Below are 23,066 nucleotides of genomic sequence, written 5' to 3'. Positions count from 1 at the left end.
GGCCACATATAGTGGCCAAGCAGGTCCCAGTCAGCAGGGCTCGTCTGGCCACAAGAGGGACGTTGTGACCAGATAATGCAGAACAGGATCTGGCCACTGCCGACCGTATTTCATTGAAATGTATGGGTTTACCTTGAAATGCGTTTGTCACGTCGCCTGGTCCCGGTAGAACCCAGTGGCTGCAGCCCTGCTGCGACTGCATAGGAGCCTGTGTGCAGGCTCCTTTCGGCACAGTGGGTCCCACTGAACAGGAACCAGTATTATGGCCATGCAACAAAGGGGACATGCACAGGGCAAATATGGACAACTACTAGACGCAGGACACAAGCCATTGTTCATTTAGGAAACTACAGATGTAGCATTAAAAAAAAACACAGAAAAGCTATTTTTGTTTTTATTTTTTTTATGAAATAAGCAATGTCAAAAACACATGATAATTTGCAGCATTACAGTATAGTTGAGAGATTGAGTTTACTTTCAAGTACAGAGAGCTCCTTCAGGCCGTGCTGGTCTGTATAATGGTTTGAATTATAAGGCATATCATATGAGAGAACATTGGCAGCAGTAGTGATGCCTAGGAAAAAAGGTTTAATAGCTGCTTTGTTATTTTACATTGGGATGTGCTCATTATGTATTGTTTTTACTTAAACCGCAACCGGAACACACAATGTACACATGGAACAGTGACTGCGTATTTCCTTGTTCCAGTCATCGTACTCACAATGAAAGCTAACGTAAGCATTTATTCATGCTAATTTCATATTACAATGTACTGTAAATTAAATATTAAGAATGTGGAAGATCTGCTGTATAATCTATCTCTATCTGTGCTCTTAAGGTCCATACACACTGGTCTATACACACTGAGCGGCTTTCCCCCTGCCCGGTGCCGACAGCAGGGGGAGGACGGCTTTACATAGTGCAGTGTTCAAGTCATCCTCAAAGTCGCTCATCCGCTGGTAATACCAGCAGATGAGCGGCTTTCCCGGGGATCATGCGGGAGCGCGCAGCAGCGCGCAGCAGCGCTCATCACCAGCCATACACACTGGGCGACTTTGAGCTGTTTTGAGCAGCTTTCAGCTCAAAGTCGCCCAGTGTGTATGGGCCTTTATTCCCATGTGGACATCTTACTTTATTCCGTCAGGCTGTTCCACCTAAGGTGACAAAGGACAGTGTGCAGACAACTTCACAAATCGCAGATGTGCGGGGGGAAAGAACTGTAGTTATATTTCATTCACGTACATGGCTATAGTTTGGTAACACCCTAAGCAATTTTTTTCCCCCGAATCAGTCATCCTTTCCATCTTCACTTTGGGGGTAATTCAGACCTGATTGCACAGCTGCGCATTTGCATGGCGGATGATTAACGATACACTATTCATGAGTATGGTCTGTAGTTCGCATTCGCACGGCCATCTTGCAATGAAAGAGTTCTACTTTTTCTATTCGCAAGCTGTTCGCAAGCTGTTCACAAGGTGATTTTAGTTTTTTTTGGCGGAGTAACGTGGCGCTGATTCGTAGGGATCAGCCTGGTCTATACATAAAGGATATCCCAAATGAACAATTTCGAAAGAGTGGTGTGAGGCATAGACACTTTAGGTGCTCCTTTTTGTTTTTGGACAATGATGGGGAACAAAGGTGGTCTATCACAGAAAACAATATAAGGATAACTTCCCTTCTCCTTATTTTGTGTTTCCCTTGTGAATTTCTCCTGTTCATTGATTTTCAACTCCCAATGCGATATGAAAAGAGATACAAATATGAAAAGAGATACAAATATAGAACCAATCTGAAGAACAATTTTATACTGAATTGAATTTATAGTGGAGTGGATTGGCGTACCAGACTCACACAATAAAATGTAAATTAACACACATCAAGGTATCTTTGTGGATAATCACGAAGGCGTACCGGTACTCACGGTGAGATGTGGGAAATAACGCTCATCAAGGTATCTTTTTCCTTTGTAAAATTTATTGCCAGATAAGTAACTTTAATAGACTAAAAATGTATAAAATCTGTAAGGATTGAAATGGTGGTAGATAAGTAGCGCTCAAGGTTATTCTATTAGTAGGTTCTATCCGGATATCGCCCACAAAAGATATAACCTGATAGCTAACTGACCTTAAGCACCTTCCTCCGTCTGGATCACACTAGGGGGGGGTATTCAATCTTTGGGTCACGGCAGACGAGCTTGCTCACCTGCCGTGACCCAGTCCCGTTCTCGGTTAGCTCGACCGAAGAACATGCAGGCGGGATTCAATGTCCCGCCTGCAGCGGGACGAGAAGGGGGCGTGGCCGCGAGTTGCGGCCGGGAAGTGACGAGATGCAGCCGGCAGCTCGTCACTTCCCGGCTGTTCTTGGCAGAACGAGCCCAACAGCTAGAGATGTCGGGCTTGTTCTGCCAGGAAACCCTGTTCAATGCTGTCGGGGAAGACAGCATTGAATAGGGCCCGTCGAGCATCTCCGTCAAGGGAGATGCTCGACGGCGATTGAATATCCCCCTTGGTCTGGATCAACATGTTTCGAGAGTGTGCCTCTCTTCCTCAGGAAGTGTACAGGTTCCTAGTGTGTACAGGAAGTTCCTTTAATTCCTCCCTCCCCTTCTGGTTCTGGGTGACCTGCCCCGGAAGTGCATCCCCATGTCCATACTGAGTCTAAAAAGATGTTTTATTTGCTTTTTAAAATGTTGTAAAACATAATCTAGGTGCCATGGCCGTGCTGACCGGAAGTAGAATCTCCATTGGCGGAAGTCCTAATGATGCCGCACCGGAAGTTCCTCAGTCAGTATTGTTGCCGGATGTTACGATTTCGGAGGTGTACTATTCTCCGCCTGGTTGTAGCTTCTTGTGGCGGAAGTGAAGGCAATCTGCCGGCCGGATTGAAGTACAGCAACTGATCAAGTGTTTTTTGGGGGGAGGAAACCAGCCGTTAGTGGCAGCGCTAAGAAAAACGCACGTGTGCCTAGGAAAGTGCTGGGAGTGCCTGGGAAAATGCTAGATGTGCCTCAGCGTTTTATGGGAGGGTCAGCTCCAGGCTGGATATGCCATTTTCAATAGGATCGCCGAGTATGTTTCTGGCTACTCTGAGCCTACGATGCATTTTGGACATAGTTGCTCAGCTGTGAATAGATTTGTAGCCATACATACCCATTCGCACAGCGAGCACATTCATTTGCAATGTGGGATTTCAGCTTAATTCTGGCCGATGCGAATCCGCAGTCATGCAATCAGGTCTGAATTACCTTCTTTATCAACTGACATTATAGGCGACACATAAAAGCTTTAATATGTAAGTAGCTATTCTAATAGGTGTTAAATTAGATGCAGTCACCTGGCAATACCATTAATAAGACAATGTAAACATTGGTTTTGTGGCAAGAAATTGAAAAAAATTATGAAATTATAAATAAAAAGCAATATGAAGACATTGTTTGTTCCATTCAGTGTGACATGAATTGTATATAAAGATGTCTAGATACCTCTGAGTGTAATTTGGTACTAAAGGGTCTTCTACGTCCAAAATGGTTGGAACTAGAAGTATTTTGGGTATTATTTTTTTTCCGTAGTTTGGAATATCTGAATACCATAATGAGATATTTTGGGAATGGGATCCAATTCTAAACAGGATATGCATTTATGTATCAAGTACATGTTGCACATAGCAAGGCAATCATATATTTTATAATTTTGTGCATGAAACAAAGTTTGTGCCCATTAAATCATTAGAAAGTAAAGATGTCACTGATTCAGTCTCGCTTAAAAAAAAGAAAAAATCTGATATGGGACATACAACTTGTATATAGATTCTAAAGTTCATGTTGTCTATGAATAAGGAAGATAAAAAAATATATATTCTTAATATCAACAGGGTAGTGAGGGTGCATCTTATGGTGGGGATATTGTGTCCTTTTTCTTATGAATATGTTTCTCTGTTGTGTTATTGCTGGGATTGAGAACGAATGGAGATCAATAACTATTCATTGATCTGTTTCCAAGTAACATATTACACTTTCTCTGGATTCTATGCTTTTTCATTTCCTGTTTCCGAGTAACATCTCTCACTGGATTCGCTACTCACTTCTGTTTATGAGTGACACCTAGAGCAGCTCCCTGACGCTTGTGACACTGTTCTGACCCCAAAGTCAGTAGATGGTTAGAATGCCAGGGACCCTAACATTTGTATTCTCTTTAAAAAACAAAACATTGACCTCCACAGTATGATGCTTAGCTTTCGGTAGATACTTAAATAGATGCATTTTTCTCAGCTACTTATAAAATCCTGTTGACACCCACTGAATTCTATATTATCTTGTCATTCCCTGCACTAATGTAACGGTTTCTGTTGTAATTCATATCTTGATAGCAAAACCAAATCCATGTGCAGCTAGAACCCCAACATGAACCAGCTACTGTAAAGGTGTGTATTGGAAGGTCATTAACAATTTGCTTTATTTCAACAGAACATCATACAATATTTGTTAGGCCACAGCAGCCACTGCAATTTGCAGAAGATGGGATGTTTTCCCACACATTTACCATACAGTTTACTGTGTGGGATTATGCTGGCATTGACAGCGCTTTGATCAGATTTATTAATTTAATACGTGCTTTGTACATTTCTGTCTGTTCCTATAGCTGGCTCCCAGTAGTATCTGTGGGTAAGAGGTAGTTGACCAACACAGTAACTCGCTCTCTCGCTCTGTAAGTTTACGTACAGTATTAATTTATTACGGGCCACCGTAATGCCCAAATATATTACAGATCTTCTACAGATCCCAACCCCAGATTCCTCATGGGAAATGCAGACTCAGCTTGGATCCTGGACCACTTCTTTTCCCTCTTTCTTTCCTACTACAGATTTCTTGCAGGTTAACATTAGAAGCAGCAGTGTAGGCAGATGCCATAGACTACAGAAAAAGAGCTTCCTAGAACTGTTACGATCTGCGTCCTGGTAGAATCTGTAGCCCAGGTAAGAGATGTACAAGTTAATGGGAAGCGAGATTATGGGGAAGTTCCATGTCGTGACATCCAGAACTGGAGCGAATGTTGATAATCCTATAAGAGCCAGGCAATGACGCAATGCAACGCGGCGACACATGTCTGGATGCGTGACCGACATCATTCGATAACCACCTCTAGAGTAGTCTTCTCTGAGGTTCCAGCTCAAGGCGTTGAAGTGAGGGAACTGCCAGGAATAGAGGATTGCTCCCAAAAGCAGAGCTCCTGCAACACAATGAACACCATTAGTACATAATCACTGCTTTCTAAAGAAACTGCTAATTCTACATCTGGCAATTATACCTGAGAAAGTCTCTCTCTGCATCTTACTTCTAACTAGATTTATATAACCTCACGTTTAAAACACTCTGGGTGATATTTAATAGGATGAGAGATTCAGAAAGTGAGAGATTTGGGAAGAAATCTCCAGTTTTTTTAAAGCGGCAATCATTTACACTGCAAAACCAGTTTGATTTTGCAGTGTAAATGATTGCCACTTTAAAAAAACTGGAGATTTCTTCCCAAATCTCTCACTTTCTGAATCTCTCATCCTATTAAATCTCACCCTCTGTCTTGTAATGATCATACAATTTGCAAAGCTTCCTGTTAGGTAGTACCATCTGCACACTATAGCAGCCTGTATAACCTGCAATGTATTTTATGCTTCTGCATTACATATGTGCCCTTATGTTATATATCATTGCTGCAGTTCAGACAAACACCAGGTCCAATGAGACATTGCTTGCACAGAGAACCTTTTTCTCCAAAAAATGCCCCGCAATGTGATGCAGCTGGGATGCATGAGGAGACCGTGCTGATTAATTTGATATGCTTGAATATCTCTGTGCGACTGAGTCTGATATAAAAGTGCTATGATGCAGCGCCCAGGGCTTTTTCCACACCAAGCTCCATTGTGCTTTGTATGCAGACTGTGCAGGTCTACCTGAATTTCACTTCAGGATTATTTAGTGTGTGGTATACAATAAATGCCTTTCAACACATACTGGTATTCTGACTGTTCTGTTACAATGGGTCAACTGTAACATTCACCACAATTAAAAGTTAAAACGCCCAGATTTCACACACCTCATCTGGACACTAAAGGTGAGTGCTAAGTAATATCTATTACACTGGGCGGGATTCACTAATAACCCCCGCTGTACATCGCCGGCATTCGCATTGTTAATAATCGCATATGCATTAACATATGCGATTATTAATGCCAAGGCGAAGGCCGGCGATGTGCTGCGGGTCCCCCCTCCCTCCCTGCACCCTTACCCGCTGTGTGGGTGCTCCGTTTCCTCCTCCCTGCACTCAGAAGAGGTGCAGGGAGGAGGAGGTCACTAGTCCGGGCAGCACAGCAGGAGGCTGCGCGGACACAGGTGAGGGGGGTGCGGCGCTGATCGGCGGGGGGCATGCGGGATGCGAAGGGAAGCCCATAGGTTTCCATGGGGGTTACGCCATCTGGAACTGGCGTAACCCCCCCGCAGTGAAGCCCCGGCGGTGGGGCTTTGCTGCATATGGGAGTGCGGTAAAAACCCGGAAAACTGGGTTTTTACGGCATTTTCAGTTTGGTGAATCTCGCCCATAGTATCTTCAAGGGTCTGGACCACCCGTTACTCAGAAGCTCCACCATACTAGAATCTCCTCATGTTCTAAACAATTAATTGGAGTGGCCGATATTAACAATGTGTTCCTGGGCAGTGACCGGGAGATGGCTAAAGAGATGGTCTGTCTTATGGGAGTGTTGTGGGTGTCACTGAAGTGTCTGCAGACCAAACTCACATGGAAAATCTGCACCTGCCATGGGGATGGTGCGACTGATGGTGATGTTTACAGATGGACCAGGCTGTATTACAGCATCTACAGGCAATCATATTGGGCATCACAGTCCTTGTACATTCGTATACACGGATGTAAACCAGGGACGGACCGTATAAAGGTCTGTAAGTCTGACAAGAGTAAGGACAATATTATTCTGAAGCTTAGTGCGTCTCCCTCACACTAACTGCCACTACGAGTACTGTGGTACTGCTTACAAAAAAATGGGCACCACAAGAACAAGAGGCCTCTTCTTTCAGTCATTACCCCACAATACATTTTACACAATGACTTGAGATCCTGCGTCTAATTAATATGGTCCCAGCCTGAGGGCACAGCTCTTAGAACATGTTATTTAAACAGTCTATAGAAGAGTCCTCAAATGTCGCTGCAAGTAAACATACGGCCTGGTTTGTGCGGCAGCAAAAAGCTGAGAAAATAAATGACTGGGAAACTCCATCATTCATCAGAGCGAGGATGTTTGTTTCTTTGTTACCTAAACAGATCAAAGTATCCCCACAGGAAGGGTTCTTCCACTAAGGGTCTCCCTGGGCACCACGCCAGTGTTTAGAAGGAGGGCGACAGCTATGTGTTCCTAACCTATAGTGACAGCTGAGTGTTTTACAGTGTAACTGCGAGAGGTCAGGGTTAGATGGATGTGACTATGAAAGCAAGAGGCACATGTTACTGTAAGATGCAGAAAAGGTATACTATACAGGAACTATATACTATAATACACAGGGACACCTTTATAACCATTACATGAGCTGGCCAGCACCCTACTTATACTACTACAGCAGTTTTCCAGTTTACATTCTTTACACTGATAGACGCAAGCTTCTGGAGCAAAGGTAAACTAATCAGGAGATTTCTTGGGGTAATCCCAGTAACCCCACATATTCTTAGGGTCGGGGTCTTGTCATAATAGTAGAAATTTTGTTAACCACTTGCCTGGCATAGTTGCATCATTTGTTACCATACCAGCAAGTGCATTATCTGATCTGGTCGCAAACCATGCCACCAGTCAGATACATTGCATGGGCAGCTGTCGGAAGATAATCTTCCTGCCGCCGTCACTCACAGAGGGAGTTCCCGGGCCCCTCTGCATCCCTGCACTCTCCCTTAGTGTCTGCCGTGCTGCCGATCACTGCTGATTGGTCAGGACAGAGGAGCAGCTGCACAGCAAGCAGAAATTAACCCCCAGTGTGTACCTTGCAATCAAAAGTTGTGATGGTTACAATCATTTTCCAATATTCCAATGATGGTGATCTGATCTTTTTTTTTTACAAATATTAAATAAAATAATTAAATTAAAATAATAATAATAAAAAAAAATCACGTTCTTTACATAACACACGCATAAAACTACAATAATTTGAATAAAGTGTGGCTGTTAAGTGGTTAAGCCTACAGTATTCTGATAAGATGCAAGTTTTACAGTGTATCACTGTATTATGGTGGTAGAATCATACTCTGCATTAATACAAAATGAAGTAATATGCATTATTTCAAATATTTTTTTATGTGGAATAAATAGCTTGGTCACTGAAAAAAAAAAAATCACAATTTCAACATTTCTATACATGCAAATCAATAGGTTACTGATTACCATAATTTTTTTTGCTATTTAATTGAACCAGCACAGAAAGTGTTATGTTTATCCATAAACATGCACAGTGCACATAAGACCCTGACATTTACAAAGCCCCCTTGAAGTGCAGCATTCGCTTTGCTGTGTCTGATTGAGCCATTGACAGCAGTCCTGACAAGTGGAATGCAGATAAGATCTGGATCCTCATCCTTTACACAATGTGGACTGATTAGAAGAGTAGCAATTAATGTTCCCTCATGACCATCACTACTGTCTAACCGGTAATTATAGGGAGAATGGCTGGAGATTGGCATTAGTACAGCATGACATCACAAATGTAGATTTTATCCCTGGACATTTTCTAATAACACAGTGGAATAAATTTACCAAGATGGGAGTTCTACTGAAGACCAGATGTTGCCCATAACAACCAATCAGATTCTATCTATTATCGTCTAGAAAGTGCTAAATAAATAAGTAGTAGCAACATCCCATCATCAATAGAACTTTAATCTTATTAAATTTACCACAGTATGTGCTATGGGTAAATATAAAAGATAAAACTTGATATGAAAACATTCAAGGGTGGTGGAGTTTGACAATTAAAGTACTATTAGTCCCCTCATCTTACAGGTCTATCTAACCTTATAGTGTTCATTCTAGCACCCGCTATATTTAAAAACCCATGCAGTTCTTGTTCCCTGCCTGGGGTGTCACTGTCTCCTGTAGTGTTTCTTGAACAGGTCTGGCTTGTGTATCAGTGCTGATATACAGACCACACTCACTGTGCTAGAAGCACTACAGCAGACCGTGACACCCCAGGCAGGGAAGAGGAACTGCCACAATTTTCAAAGATAGCAGTTGCTAGAATGAACACTACCTTATTAATGTTGGATTGAAGGTACAAATATTGATGCACCGATATGAATAAGACAGGGGCTGCTCGGAGTCAATGTTGCGACCTATGGTGCGTTGTTGGTAAAGTCATCAGATCCCCATCACACTTGAGAATTGCTCAGAATATGAATAAAACCACCATTATCGTAAGTCATCAAGAAGGTACAAGAACAGGGACTGATATCAGGCATTTTTTTTTACAGATTGAACTGTAAAACTGAGAGCTTCAACACAAATGAGAGGGGCTAATTTGTTGAGTGCTTAGAAACAGGTACTGTAGATTGTATTTAACAGGATCTGACAACAGGGGGTATTTAGGAAAACACATCTAAATAACAGTCATATCACGGATAGAAGTAGCAGCTTACTTTTTCATACAATAGTAGGTTATTAATGTAGTTGTGGTTTTAGACCAGCCTTGGTTCCCAACAAACACTGGACAGTACACAACTAAATAGTTACTCACCTGCATCCAGGCTGCCAGTTGCTGCTGTCCAGCCCATAATTGGTGGGATAGCACCCACCACAGAACCCACCCAGGTGTTAGTGATGCTGAGCCTCTTCATAGGGGTGTAACAGCAGGTGTAAAGGAAGATGTTGAAAGCACCCAAGGCCCCAGTCAGGGGGTTGACAGCGAAAGTCAGCAGTGAGATCCCTGGGATTGCACAGACTGCAGCAAAGGACACTGCCAAAAGAGGGCTGCGGAGGGAAGAGAAAAAAATAGTACATATTTTAAGCTGCCATTTGCACAGCAATTGTAACCAAACTTTTCTACAAGAACATTTATCTTATATGAATGAGGAAGCTTATACTGTAGCTAGCAATGAGCTATAATCAACTAAACCCATTGGCAGTGTTTACACTGGGAAGAGTGGCAGCAGGGAAGCCAGAGAGGCACGGTCACATATGTAACGCTGCAGTAGAGAATTACACAGGATCAAATCCCTTAAATTCATCAATTATCTTATTACAACTAAACTATAATAAAGATATATATATACACATACATACACACACACACATACATATACATATCCCATCTCGACCGCTACGCTCTGCACATGATCTGCGTCTCTCTTCTGCACAGATCACTAGCTCCCATTCACTATTACATGACTTTCATCGGGCTGCTCCCGCCTATGCAATGCCCTTCCACACACAATAAGACTCTCCACTAGCCTCCAAACTTTCAAGTGTTCCCTGAAAACTCCCCTCTTCAGGCAAGCCTATCATATTTAAGTTCTACACGCATAACCCTCTGAGGCACTTATGTATTATATAGCTTCCCTTCTGGACTTGTAACTTGGTGGGACTGCTATGCTATTACTGGTGCCTGTCCTTGTGTTTCCCTCCTATGTCCCTATAGATTGTAAGCTTGCAGCAGGGCCCTCCAACCTCCAAGTCTGTCTGTTGTTACCCAGTTTGTTTTATCACTGTCTACTATTGTAAAGCGGAACGGAATCTGCTGCGATATATAAGAAACTGTAAATAAATAAATAAATAAATAAATACACACACATACACTCTTCTGCTAAAAGTAAGGTTAACTCATTCTAATTTCAACCTGGTCAAATACATACCAACCATGGTTATTAATCTTCTATATAGAAATGCTGATGTGCTTACACTCCAGTTTAAGCACTCCAAACCAATCCTCTTGTATAAGGGCAGCACCTGTATAAAGAGCCTGTTTGGTTTCACAGAGTTTGGGTGTTTTTCCTGGAAACCCCAGTATATCCCCCTTCTGCTGTGGTCGTGGCTGTAAGTGACATGTCTGTCACACAGCCAAGACCTCTATGTGACATGTCATTTGACATGTCTGTGTGACATGACAAGTGACATTTCATGGACCATAGGTCTAGTTTCTGTAATTACAGCTTTACAGAACTGTCATATTACAGGAGTCAGAGCCATGCAAGAGTAGCACCTCTCATCAGCAACCTCTATCCTGGAGCTATAAATGATTGGAATTGGGGGTTTCCAGGTGTACTGTAGAGTAGGAAAGTCAGGCAGGTAAAAGATTCCATCTCTGGTTTATCTCAGCATTACACATAGATGAGAGGGACTAAAACACAGGGTCAAACAGAATTTCCCAATCTCCAAAAAGTGGTAGTGGAAAAAAATATAAGCACAGGCAGTGCACAGGGGTGATTCTGAGTAGAAAAGATGCATTACAATTTCGAACCAACTGTGATCGTGTCTGAAACGCAAAATATGGGTTACCTAGGCCTACACGACTCATATGCCATCACAAGTAGGTGGATGTGTTTCACAAAGAAATGGAGACAAGTGTGAAGTAGGTGTATATGGGCAGCGACTGACAATGGGTATCACACCGCACAAAGCAGCTGTTTTTGATGGGAGTGTTATAGGTTTTTGCATATACTCTATACGACTTTGAGCCTGGTATGCGTCTGGCAGATCTTCTGCAAATAGAATGGGGTTGGTACCAGCACCAACGATGACTGCACATCTGTGGAAGATAGAACAGTGAGCAGGACAGGCTTCATGTATTTACTACTTGGGACATTAGCATATGAAAGCAAGTGCAATGCAGCAGCAGCTGTGCAGGAAAGTGGCACAGAAGAGTCCCATTCAGAATACCACATTCTTTTTTCACTGCCCAGAACTTTCCTCCACTGGTAACAAAAACTGTCTTACCACAATCGTAGTGGTGAAGACTGAGGAAGAGTATGAGTCCATACGGCTGGCCATAAATTTAAAACCCCAAAACTAAAGCCATACACTCAAACAAACACATTGTGTGGGCCCTACTTTTAATGAAATACAGGTTGTGTACAGCATTAGGGTGTGCCAGTGCACCCCTAACACTCAATGTGCACACACCAATGATCAGATCTAGTAATGCACGCAATGTGCTACAGCAGTGTGCTTGTTGTACTAGATGCGATTTAGTACAAAAAGTATGTGTTGCACATACATTATGGGGGTTATTCTAGTTCACTCTTTCTGACAAAATCCTTCTTAGATGGACAAAACCACGTGCACTGCAGGGGGGCAGATGTAAAATGGGCAGAGAGAATTAGATTTGGGTGAGTTATTTTGTTTCTCTGCAGGGTAAATACTGTCTGCTTTATTTTTACACTGCAATATAGATCTCACTTTGAAGTAAAACCCCACCCAAATCTAATTCTCTCTGCACATGTTAAATCTGCCCCACCTGCAGTGCACATGGTTTTGTCCATCTAAGAAGGAATTGGTCAGAAAGAGTGAACTAGAATAAGGCCCTATGTGCTGTGCAATATGGTGTGTATGGGAGCATGCATCGCACCCAAACAGTGCTCCATGTATGGGCGCTTAAGTGTTGCTTGTCACAGCAAGTCATATACGCAAACACAGACTCATCTGCAAAATAAGTAAATCTGATCAATGAAATACAGCACAGCCATGAAGGACCATACATCCCTTTAGATTTCTAATTTCCATTGGCTACACACTAGACTAGTTGTAATAAAGCCATATTGATTCAATGGCCAGTGGTTCGGATTGGTTTATTCTAATATAGTAACATAGTAATTAAGGTTAAAAAAAGATGTTCGTTTTTTTAATAATTCAGGCTTCCCCATATGTGCTTTATTCAATCACGTTGGTACTATACTGCATATTGGGCGAGATGTACTAAGGCTTGAAAAGTGATCACTCTCCATTTAATCACTTTTTAAGCTTAGTACATCTGGCCCACTGCACTTTAAAAATGTGAAAATGTGAGGTATGTTGTCAATGTTTCTCAATTTCAAACAACTGACTTTTCAATTAGGTTCCTTAGAGTAAAGTACCTACGCTATCTGTTCACTTAATAAATGTGGAGGCAGCCATTTTGTAAATTGACTCAGCATTCATTACAAATAAGTGTATATAGTCCCACTGATTTTATTGCCTCAGTATTTAGTTCTTATTAAACTACAAGTGCTGCACTGTATATATGCCCAAGCGACAGAATGGTTGCCATGGTGGATGTCAGGTACACTAGTTCAATCCCTTTATTTACCTACTCATATTCAATTGTATATGTATCTTGCACATTATTATTACTATTATTGGCTGTATCAGTATTTTTGCTGCAATTAGAAAACGTATCAAATCGTTATAGTTCATTACCCTGCAGTCATTATTGGTGATGTGGAGTTTGCAGGGATGGAGGTTTCAATAAACAAACATCTATTCATTAATTGCAGCCTCAAGGAATTTTTCGAAATATGCTTTATTAATTTACTTATGTGTGCCTGTGATTAACCATTTCACCAACACCTTTCTGCAATGCAGAAATCACATCTTCCTGCACATTGTACCAGACTGTGTGGCGTTACGTAGCTGCTTGCAGGTCAGAATATGCGATCAGAGGTGGAGGCGTCTCCTATGTGATGTCTTGTAGCTGCGGTTCTCTAGCTCAGAACTGCTCATATGAACTATGACCTGTAACATAAGGAGTTTGCCTTGGGCTCCAAGACACCTTTAATGTAACACCTGCTCTCAGTCACTGGCTACTGGCTCCCACACTCAGATTAAATGTTACTGCAGTCCACTGCATGTCATCCTGACGGATCTGTACAGGGATTGCACTGGCAATCACACTGATCACCTTTGATGGGAACGTCTGGTGAATCCACTAGCAATACTATAGAACAAACTAATATTTTATAACTTATAGTAAGTAAAAGATTCTGTTTATTTTTTAGCTAGTACATTAATGTGTTATTAATGAATATTTATTATGCAGAATAGGACATCAAGGAGGTAAAACCAGCTGCCACAACTACATAAAACGCCTTTTAAGTATAAGTTATATTTCATCAGCATAAAACATTTTGTGCCCAACTTTGTCATCGAAAAATGTACAAAACAGCTGGCAATTTATTCCTTTAGTTGTGATGAGTTTATGGAGTATATTCATTCATTACCATATAAAACAAAATGGTACTTATTTAGTTTCACGGCGGCAGCGCGAGCCGCTCTATCTATGAATCTTGGCAGCTTGCCAGACTGCCTTAAGCTACGTTATCAGCGTAGAGCCTGTTTGAATCCTGGCAGCTCGCCAGCTGCCTTACTTCTGTAATCTACGTTATCAGCGTCCTACGCTGACTCCACGTCAGCCCACCGCTGCTACTCCTAAGCTCCTGTGAAGCCTAGTGAGCGCCTCTCACACAGCACTGGCACCCGCATGATATCCTCTCTTCTGTGGAGAGGGGATCATGAGGGCGCCGGTGGAGAGGCGCTCTATCTGTGTGATACGTAGGCGTGTCTCAGACGCTCCCGCAATGAGACGCTCCTGCCTCTGACCTCTGAGTAGCTATTGCTCAGATGTATGATAAGTCAAGTGTGACTGTGCTCCTGATACCCCCCACTATCCAGAGCAGCCCGAAGCGTGGCGAGCGGATGCTGGACGCGTCCTCCCGTCCTTTTCATACCCCCACCATCCACGTCGGCGTGGAGCTGAATGTATATAGTGTGGCGATCGCAGCGAGCCCCGCGGATAACGTCACATGTATTCCGCATCTTCCTGCAGGGCTCGCCACACTTCGGGCTCGGTGGCTCGCTGCACTATATAAAATCAATTCCACGCCGACGTGGATGGTAGGGGTATGAAAAGGTCAGGAGGACGCGTAACGCATGCGCTTGCCATGATTCGGGCTGCCGTGGATAGTGGGGGTATTAAATGGAGGCATTTGCCATTATGTAACATGGAACACTGGCAAATGCCTCCTGCCTTGTGCATGATCACTCAGCAAGATTGTGTCACTGGTGTACTGAGTGATCTGTCAGGACCAGTGTTCTCCACTGAGAAGCTGGGCAGCGCATCGCTATCGCTAGGCCCCTACACATGGAGGGATGTAGGGGCATTTTCTAAGCGATGTAGTTTAATTAAGTAACATCGTTCAATACAGATGGTGTAATGGTTAGCATTACTGCCCCACAGCGCTGTGGTCATGGGTTCAATTCCCATCATGGCTCTAACTGCGTGGGTTTCCTCCGGGTACTCCGGTTTCCTCCCACAATCCAAAAATATACAGGTAGGCTAATTGGCTCCAAAAAAAAATAATAATTAACCATAGAATGTCTGTGTGTGTGTGTGTATGTGTGTGTACATGTGGTAGGGAATATAGAGTGTAAACTCCACTGGGGCAGGGACTGATGTCAATGTTCAAATATTCTCTGTAAAGCGCTGTGGAATATGTGTGCGCTATATAAGAAACTGTTAATAAATAAAATAAATAAATAATTTGAATGGTCTGACATCACTATGTGTGTAGGCCCCATAAGCCTTGGGACCAGATGCACTAAGCTTCAAAAGTGATAAAATGGAGAGTGATAAGGTGGCCATACATCAGAAAGATTGTGTCCAATTTCCCCTTACACTCCCCGGCAGTCCTTGGTGGTTTTTGGACACACAGGGCCAAATGCAATAGGGTGAGTTTCAGAAAGTGAGAGATTTTGGGAGAGTTTTCCCTTTTTTTTAAAGCAGCAATCAATTGCACTGCAAAACCAGGTTGATTTTGCCATGTAATTGAAAAAATGGGGAAACTCTCCCAAAATCTCTCACCCTATTACATTTGGCCCACAATGTACTCACAATCTGTCATACAATCCCTCTGCTGCATGATTGTATGATTGAAGCTTCATTTAAATAGGGGGCTGGACTACTAGGATCAAAAGGATAGGAGTACCAAAAATCAATTTTTTTTAATTTGCAGGTTGCCAGCAACTACCTATCTGCTCACATCTGCTGTGTTATGACATGATTAAATAGCCCGAATGCAGCAATCCTCTGAAAACTGTACTGCGCGAGGGGCGGCGGTACGCGTCCTCCGACCTTTTCATACCCCCACTATCCACGTTGGCGTGGAGTTGATTTTATAAAGTGTGGCGAGCCGCCGAGCCCGAAGCGTGGCGAGCGCAGTGAGCCCCGCGAGGGGACGCGGAATACATGTTAAGTCATCCGCGTTTGCTCGCCGCGCTTCGGGCTCGGTGGCTCGCCACACTATCTAAAATCAACTCCATGCCGACGTGGATAGTGGGGTTATGAAAAGATAGGAGGACACGTACCGCTGCGCTCGCCACGCTTCGGGTTGGCGTTGATAGTGGGGGTGGCGTTCACAATGGGGGTGCATTTAACATTGTAAGCACCCATCTGGGTGCTTCTACAATTAAAAATCGTATCGCATCCCACTATATTGTATGCGATGCGATGAGATCTATAAGATGCTGTAAGATCAAAATCGTGGGCGCCGTGCTAGGAAACAAGTACCCACAGAGCTAAGGGCAATTTGTAGTCAGGTCCACTTTACAGGTTAGGGCATTTGGAAATAAAAGTTCAGTGTATTTGGAAATAAAAATTCCACAGCAAAGTATCTTAATTCCGTGTATGTTTAAATTAACTTTAACATAACACTGATGCAATCACTTTATTATGGATCTGTATAGTTGGGCGTTTCACTGTGATAAGCAGGAGGCAGCGAAATAAAAAAAACTGATAAACAATGGTCATAATTTCAATTTCCATTTTAATTAAAAGCGGTTTGCAACTCCTTCTAGTTTAATATGTATAGCTAATTAAAATAACAGTTAACAGTGGGGGCCGGCGGAATGAAGTTGGTTCTGCAGGGACCTCATACCGATGGAGATATTTCTACTGGGGTGTAGCAAATATTAATCACAAACTTTACAAGCAATAAAGAGATGTTATCAGCTGTTAATTCCAACATCACACAGTTCTAGATCATTTGGAACTAGACAGGCTGATGATTTCCCTGTTATCTGAAAGCGGGACCTTTGCAGCTTCATTAAAGGCTGGATATCTATCACAGAGATAAAAGTGGACTTTTCTTTTAAATCTATTGGGTGCTGGCATAGAGGGTCCAAAAGCATAAAACAGCAAAGGCAGAACAATGGATGTACAGTATCACAGGCAGGATCTTCTGTCTCGTACAATATCCAACCTATCTAGTATATATATGTCTAGGTGTGATTACAGTGCCCTTGTGCACAATTTGTTGCAAAGTGCTCAAACTACTGGCATGATATAAGGTAGCTGCAAGATTTGTACCCTTTAGCATCTGCACCAATGTGGTTGCAGATTGTTTAAGGTTATTATAATGTCTAGATCAGTGATGGCTAACCTTGACACTCCAGCTGTTGTTGAACTATACATTGCAGCATGCCCTGCTACAGTTTTACAATTTGGCCATGCTAAAATTGATGCAGGGCATGCTGGGATGTGTAGTTCAACAACAGCTGGAGCATCAAGGTTAGCCATCACTGGTCTAGATGTGCTGCTGTCAATGACAATTCAGAACTGCTCATTCCCTGAATGTGTGGTAAAATAATTCACACACATGACAGATGAATGGGGCCAGTGTTACAGCTTATATAGAACTATATCTAAATAAAAAGCAATTGATACTTTAACACATTTTACTACACTGTATTATAGATATAATTATTATTATATCAACTGCCCCTTCATACAGACTATAAAATCATCCTGAGAACTGTATGAGGTTTACTGAATGAAAGAAAGTGACACCCAGAGTAAGGACATAATGCTACTTCCTTTGTTCTCCAAACTTGATGCGGGAAGAGAGTCTTGGTTCTGTATGTGTGGCCAATTGCACAGCGCCACCACTGCTGTGCTTATGCAAGGTTTTCGAGCCCTTTATGTAGTGTTCTGTACCTGTTCTTACTGTGTGAGTATGGGGTAATGCGCAGTACCACATGTTGCCATATGCAGGGTATAATTCAGTATCTCTGTTTATTTATTACATTGTATTAGTAGTTAAGGTTTATAGATAATGAGAATGTAAAAAAATTTACTTCGATCACACCATGCCATTAACTGGTGGCGAGGAAAGTTGTATTTGTGGGCGTTTAACCTAATTGCGTACTATAGGTATTCTCACTGGTTGGTTTGAAAATGCCATTAAAAGAAAAAAAAGATGGTTTTGCTGGAAGCGTTACAGGGTCCAGGGGAAAGGCTGAGCTGGAAGACAATGATTAGTGGAATTAGATCCCTAACGCAGTACGGCTCCTGGGTACTATACTGCTCTCTGTCTTTGGTAAATAATGGATGCAATCTATTTTCTACATATACCTTTAAACAATGTGAAAATATAACAAGAAAAATCTTCATCACAAACTTATAATAGTATATACATGAAAACCTCTAAAAAGTCATATTACGCCATTGTTAGCAAAATTACATTTCACATTAATACAGACATCTATGTTTTTCTTGTACAAACATAAGTGTATGTCGTTATTTATTCTTCAAAAATATGATGACAGCTCTGTGCTTTGCTACACATAGTACTAATTTACCACTTAAATATTATACAAATTGCTTTAATAGTGATTGGTCTTTTACAGCTGAAAAGCAAAGACGTGACCATAACATCAGATAAATGACCCAAATCAATTACCTGATATTTGTTTACACTGATGTGAATAGACAATTACTACTTTTGAATGCTTACATTCTCATGGTAATGTCGGCCTCATTCTAAAATAAATAGATAATAGTGATGCCACAAGTTCCCAGGGACTGGATAGGCCGCATCCGCACGTACTACATCCAAGAGACCACTTCTGATAAGGGGAAGTAAGGCACACACCATTCATGTGGATGTGTATTAGAGGTTCTCTTTCAACTGTACTCCTCAAGTAAACCCCCCCCCCCCCCCCATCTTCCAAAAACAGGTCATGTTTTAGGTTTCTTCTTCAATCATGCACAGGTGATTAAGGTGGTATTCAATGTTGGGTCACTGCTGTCGAGCCAACCGAGAAATTGCAGGCGGGAATCAATGTCCCGCCTGCCGTGGGGTGAGAAAGGGGCGGGGCCGCGAGAAGTGTCCAGGAACCGGCGAGCTGCGGCCGGGAGCTCAGCAATTCCCATCAGAACGAGCCCGACTGCTCGTGAAGTCGGGCTTGTTCTGCGAGATCCCCTGCTCAGCGCTGTCAGACAACCCCTGTTGGGAGATGGTCGCTGGTGATTGAATATCCCTCTTAATCTTTTCTGCTGTTTCAGCAAGTGGATTCGGTATGAAATGCTGGCGGTCGAAATACCGATGCCGGAATCTCGACCGCCGAAATGCCGACAAGGGGGGGCCGTGGATCGCCCCCCCCCCCTTCCCTGCAGGCTCGCCATGCAGTGGGCACGGTGCCTCGCTAAACTTGGCACACTTTTTTATTCTCCCTCTATGAGTGTTGTGGACACCCATTGAGGGACGAAGTGCCGGCATTGCGGCGGTCGGGATTCCGGCGTCTGTATTTGTCCGTCGTGATTCCGACCACCGGCATATTTACCGCATCCCCTGCAAGTACCCCACCTGCATCTACAGAAACGTGGCCTGCTAGTTGTATTCGTGGGTTAAGAACTGCTGACCTGTATGATGGAGGAACTGTTCACACACTGAATCCATGTTGCTGCTTTATATGTGCCTAGTGAACTTGTCCACCCATTATTCCCTTTTATTGGCTCTGCCAACAGACTTATAATAATGCTAAATAAATTATACATCATATGCTTTAAATTGGTCAGCAACGTAAAAGCTGTTGCTTTTTTAAGCTATGCAAACTGTCAGACAGTTGGTAAATACAGCATATCAAAAAAGGTAGCCCCCCCCCCAATACACTATTTATTATGGTTTTGTTGTACAATGAAAGCATGCATCCTTCAAATGGGAGTTTGGGACTGAAGCACACAGTTAAATGAGACAGCCATTCATAAAATAAGAAGCAACGATATGATCATTTTGTACAGCTCACAATGCTCAGAGATTTCACATTTATGTTTGAATGATAACTGATTTCATCATGTAAAATACAAATGCTTTTATTATGCTCTTAGTGATGACTGGCTATTTGAGCTTATTTTCTGCTTGTAAATGGAGATGCTCACTGAAGAGGAGCACAATGAGGAAGGAAAGAAGGAAAGGTGAGTGTCCGTTCCTCCTCAGTATACCTCAGCTAGATGTGTATCTCTAACACAGCTGATATATTGTTTTTTGTATTTGTTCTTTTTAACTGATTTTAGGTTCCAATTGGAAGCCAGACTACAAATAGTCACAGCTAACCTACAAAGATCAGATACAGAACATCAGTCTGTATTCAAGTTATAATTTTGGCACAACTTGAAAACAGTTAAAATAACTTAATGCTGGAATTATCCAGAATGTGTGTGTGTGTGTAGTGTTTGTGTGACTCTGAAATACCATCTGTTGGCAGCAAGTAGAACTACATCTACTAGCTTTGGAAGCATTTGCTTTGAGCGGGTTTACACTGCCATCTGTTGGCAGCAAGTGAAACTAGATCTACTAGCTTTTGAAGCATTAGCTTCAAGCAGACTTACTAATGTAGCAATATTGCACTCAAGAGATGAGTTATATGTAATAAAATGAGTACAAAACCATAACAGAATGGGTTGCACTGAAGAGTTCAGTGACTTTTAACCTGGCAGTGTCGTAGGTTGTCACAAACAAGTCAGGCAAGTGCTGATTTTGTAATAACGGTTCACAGGAAGCTTCATGGGTTAGTTTTCCGATGCAGCTGGATAAATACCCCAGTTTCTCATAACTAATCGTCATTTGATCAATTCTATACCCAGGCCCGGCGACATGGGGGGGTCAAGGGGGACAACTGTGACGGGCCCTGACGATCTTAGGGGCCCCAGAGGCAGGGCATGGCTGCGGTGGAATGTTGTGTACTTTATCTGTAGTGTGCTCCTGGGCTGCCTGTCTGTGCCCCGCTGCGGCAGCGCTGCCGCTTGGCTGTCTGACTGTTCTGTCTCGGCCGGCTCACTCAGCTGTCTGCTGTCTGTGCTGCGGCTGCGCGTGCTCCCGGCCGCAGGTTCCTCGGCCTGTACTGCGCGCCCGGCTGCCTTTACTGCACGTGCTCCCGGCCACAGGTTCCTCTGTCTGGACTGCGCCCCGGGTGCCTGTACTGCAGTGCACGCACTCCCGGCCGCAGGCTCTGACATCTGCACCCTGGCCGTCTTTTCTAATCTGCAGGCAGCAGACAGAAGGAGAAGGCTTGGATCTGACGCCAGGTGTGGACTGGAGGACAGGTGAGGTGGCGTGGGCCTGGCCGTGGCTGTAAAGTTGGAGGAGGGGTCCAGGGAGGGGAGGAGAAGAGGATTGAGGGTTTTATTAATGAAGTCACTGAAGTGAGAGTAGGGTGATTTGGGTGAAGTTAGTTGTAATTAGATTTAACAGGGAATATGCACACAATAAAAAAAAAAAAAGTGTTCCACTATGTTTGACTCTTGCCAATAGCCCAACAGAAGCTGGGGAAACCCTCCATCTCTCTTTGTCAATCTCTACTTTCCCCTCTCTCTCTCTACCGCTCTCTCCGTTCATCACACCCCCACTCTCTGGCTCCCTCTCTTCCTCTCCTATCCATTTACTCCCTCCATCACATGTATACTCTCTTCCTCCCCCTCTCTCTCTCTCATCCACTCTCTCCCTTAATCACACACACCCTCTCTCTCTCTTTCCCCCTCTCTCGCGCTCCCTCTCCTATCCTCTCTCTCCCTCCATCACATATATACTCTGTTCCTCTCTCTCCCATTTCCCCCACTCTCTCTCTTCCTCTCCTGCACCCTCTTTCTCAGTCTCTCCCTCCTTCTCCCTCTTTTTTAGTTTATTTCTGTTTACTCAATTTTCTAGCATGGGTATTGTGACTTTTTCATTGGTGTCAAGTGTATGTCGTTTTTTGAATTGTTTCATTGTATGTTTTATGTGCACTGCTTCCATTTAAGTAATATATTAGTGACATGGTCTCTGTGTCCTTTTAATTGCGGACATAAAGATGGGAAGCATGTGATACCATGACTCATGTACCATGTTGGTGACATCACAAACTCGTGGTACACACTGAGTAGAGAGGTGTGGGATTGGTGGTCAAGGTGGTGGTGTGTTTGTGTGCAGGGTCAAGGGGGGCCCGCAGGGATGTTAGTGTACCGGGCCCCAAGATTTCTGTTGCCGGCCCTGTCTATACCTCATGCCTTAGTGTTGTCACCAACTTCCAACTAACATATTGACTGCATTTTCATGAATTTTATTGGATTTATTATCATTATATGTTATTTGTATTACACATATATTCCCCAATGTTTTACATATTTGGTCATTTCTATTAGTACCTGCTCCAGTGGAACATACATACATCCCTAAAACATGTACAAACACATTCACACACAGTTAATTTTGGTCAATTAACCTACCAGTTTCTTACTGGAATGAAACTGTAGTACCTGGAGAAAACCCACACAAGCACAGGGAGAATATACAAACTCCATTGAGGTAGAGCCATGGTGGGACTTGAACCCGTGACCCCTGGGCTTAGAGATGGGCGCAGTATCCAATGTTCCAAGCAACTGAGAGATTTTCAGTAGATGTACATGGGCCGTAATAGCACTGTATATGTGTCAAAATGGTGCTGTTTGGAAGTGTTAATTAAGAGTAGTTGTAAAATTGTAGGTGTCATGGTCGCAAAGTTCTTAAATACAGAACATGGCACCCGTGTCGCTACTGCTGTCTAGTCTGTGAATCTATAGAGCTACCCTTAAGCCTGATGTTTCCTGTTCTTCCATATATGGTGTAAAAAAGTATCGGTGGGCGTCTCCTTTTATTTTTGTGTGGCAGTATTACTAATCAGCAGTGGGTAAGCCGAGAAAATCGCACTTGAAATTCTATTAGCGCCCATCTCTGAATCAGTTCCTCAGTGCAGTGGAGGCTGTAATATGC

At 43.0% G+C, this 23,066-nt stretch overlaps 1 protein-coding gene across 2 annotated transcripts in view; it reads right to left on the bottom strand.

Annotated features, from left to right (window-relative positions):
• Window positions 1–1,932: 1,932 nt before the first annotated feature.
• The window catches only part of COX10 (cytochrome c oxidase assembly factor heme A:farnesyltransferase COX10), a 149,756-nt gene continuing 128,622 nt past the window's right edge, over window positions 1,933–23,066 (bottom strand). For both annotated transcript variants that reach the window (XM_083148375.1, XM_083148376.1), the window contains exons 6-7: window positions 9,776–10,008; window positions 1,933–5,225 (exon numbers count right to left, since the gene is read on the bottom strand). In XM_083148375.1, coding sequence (XP_083004501.1) covers window positions 4,810–5,225; window positions 9,776–10,008 — 649 coding nt within the window. In that variant the 3' untranslated portion in view covers window positions 1,933–4,809. The remainder of the gene's footprint in view (window positions 5,226–9,775; window positions 10,009–23,066) is intronic.

This window comes from Crinia signifera, chromosome 6 (genome assembly GCF_055691185.1).
Source record: "Crinia signifera chromosome 6, ASM5569118v1, whole genome shotgun sequence".
Classification (NCBI taxonomy): domain Eukaryota; kingdom Metazoa; phylum Chordata; class Amphibia; order Anura; family Myobatrachidae; genus Crinia; species Crinia signifera.
Note: the sequence above shows the minus strand (reverse complement) of the source record. Positions and strands in the feature narration are given on the sequence as shown.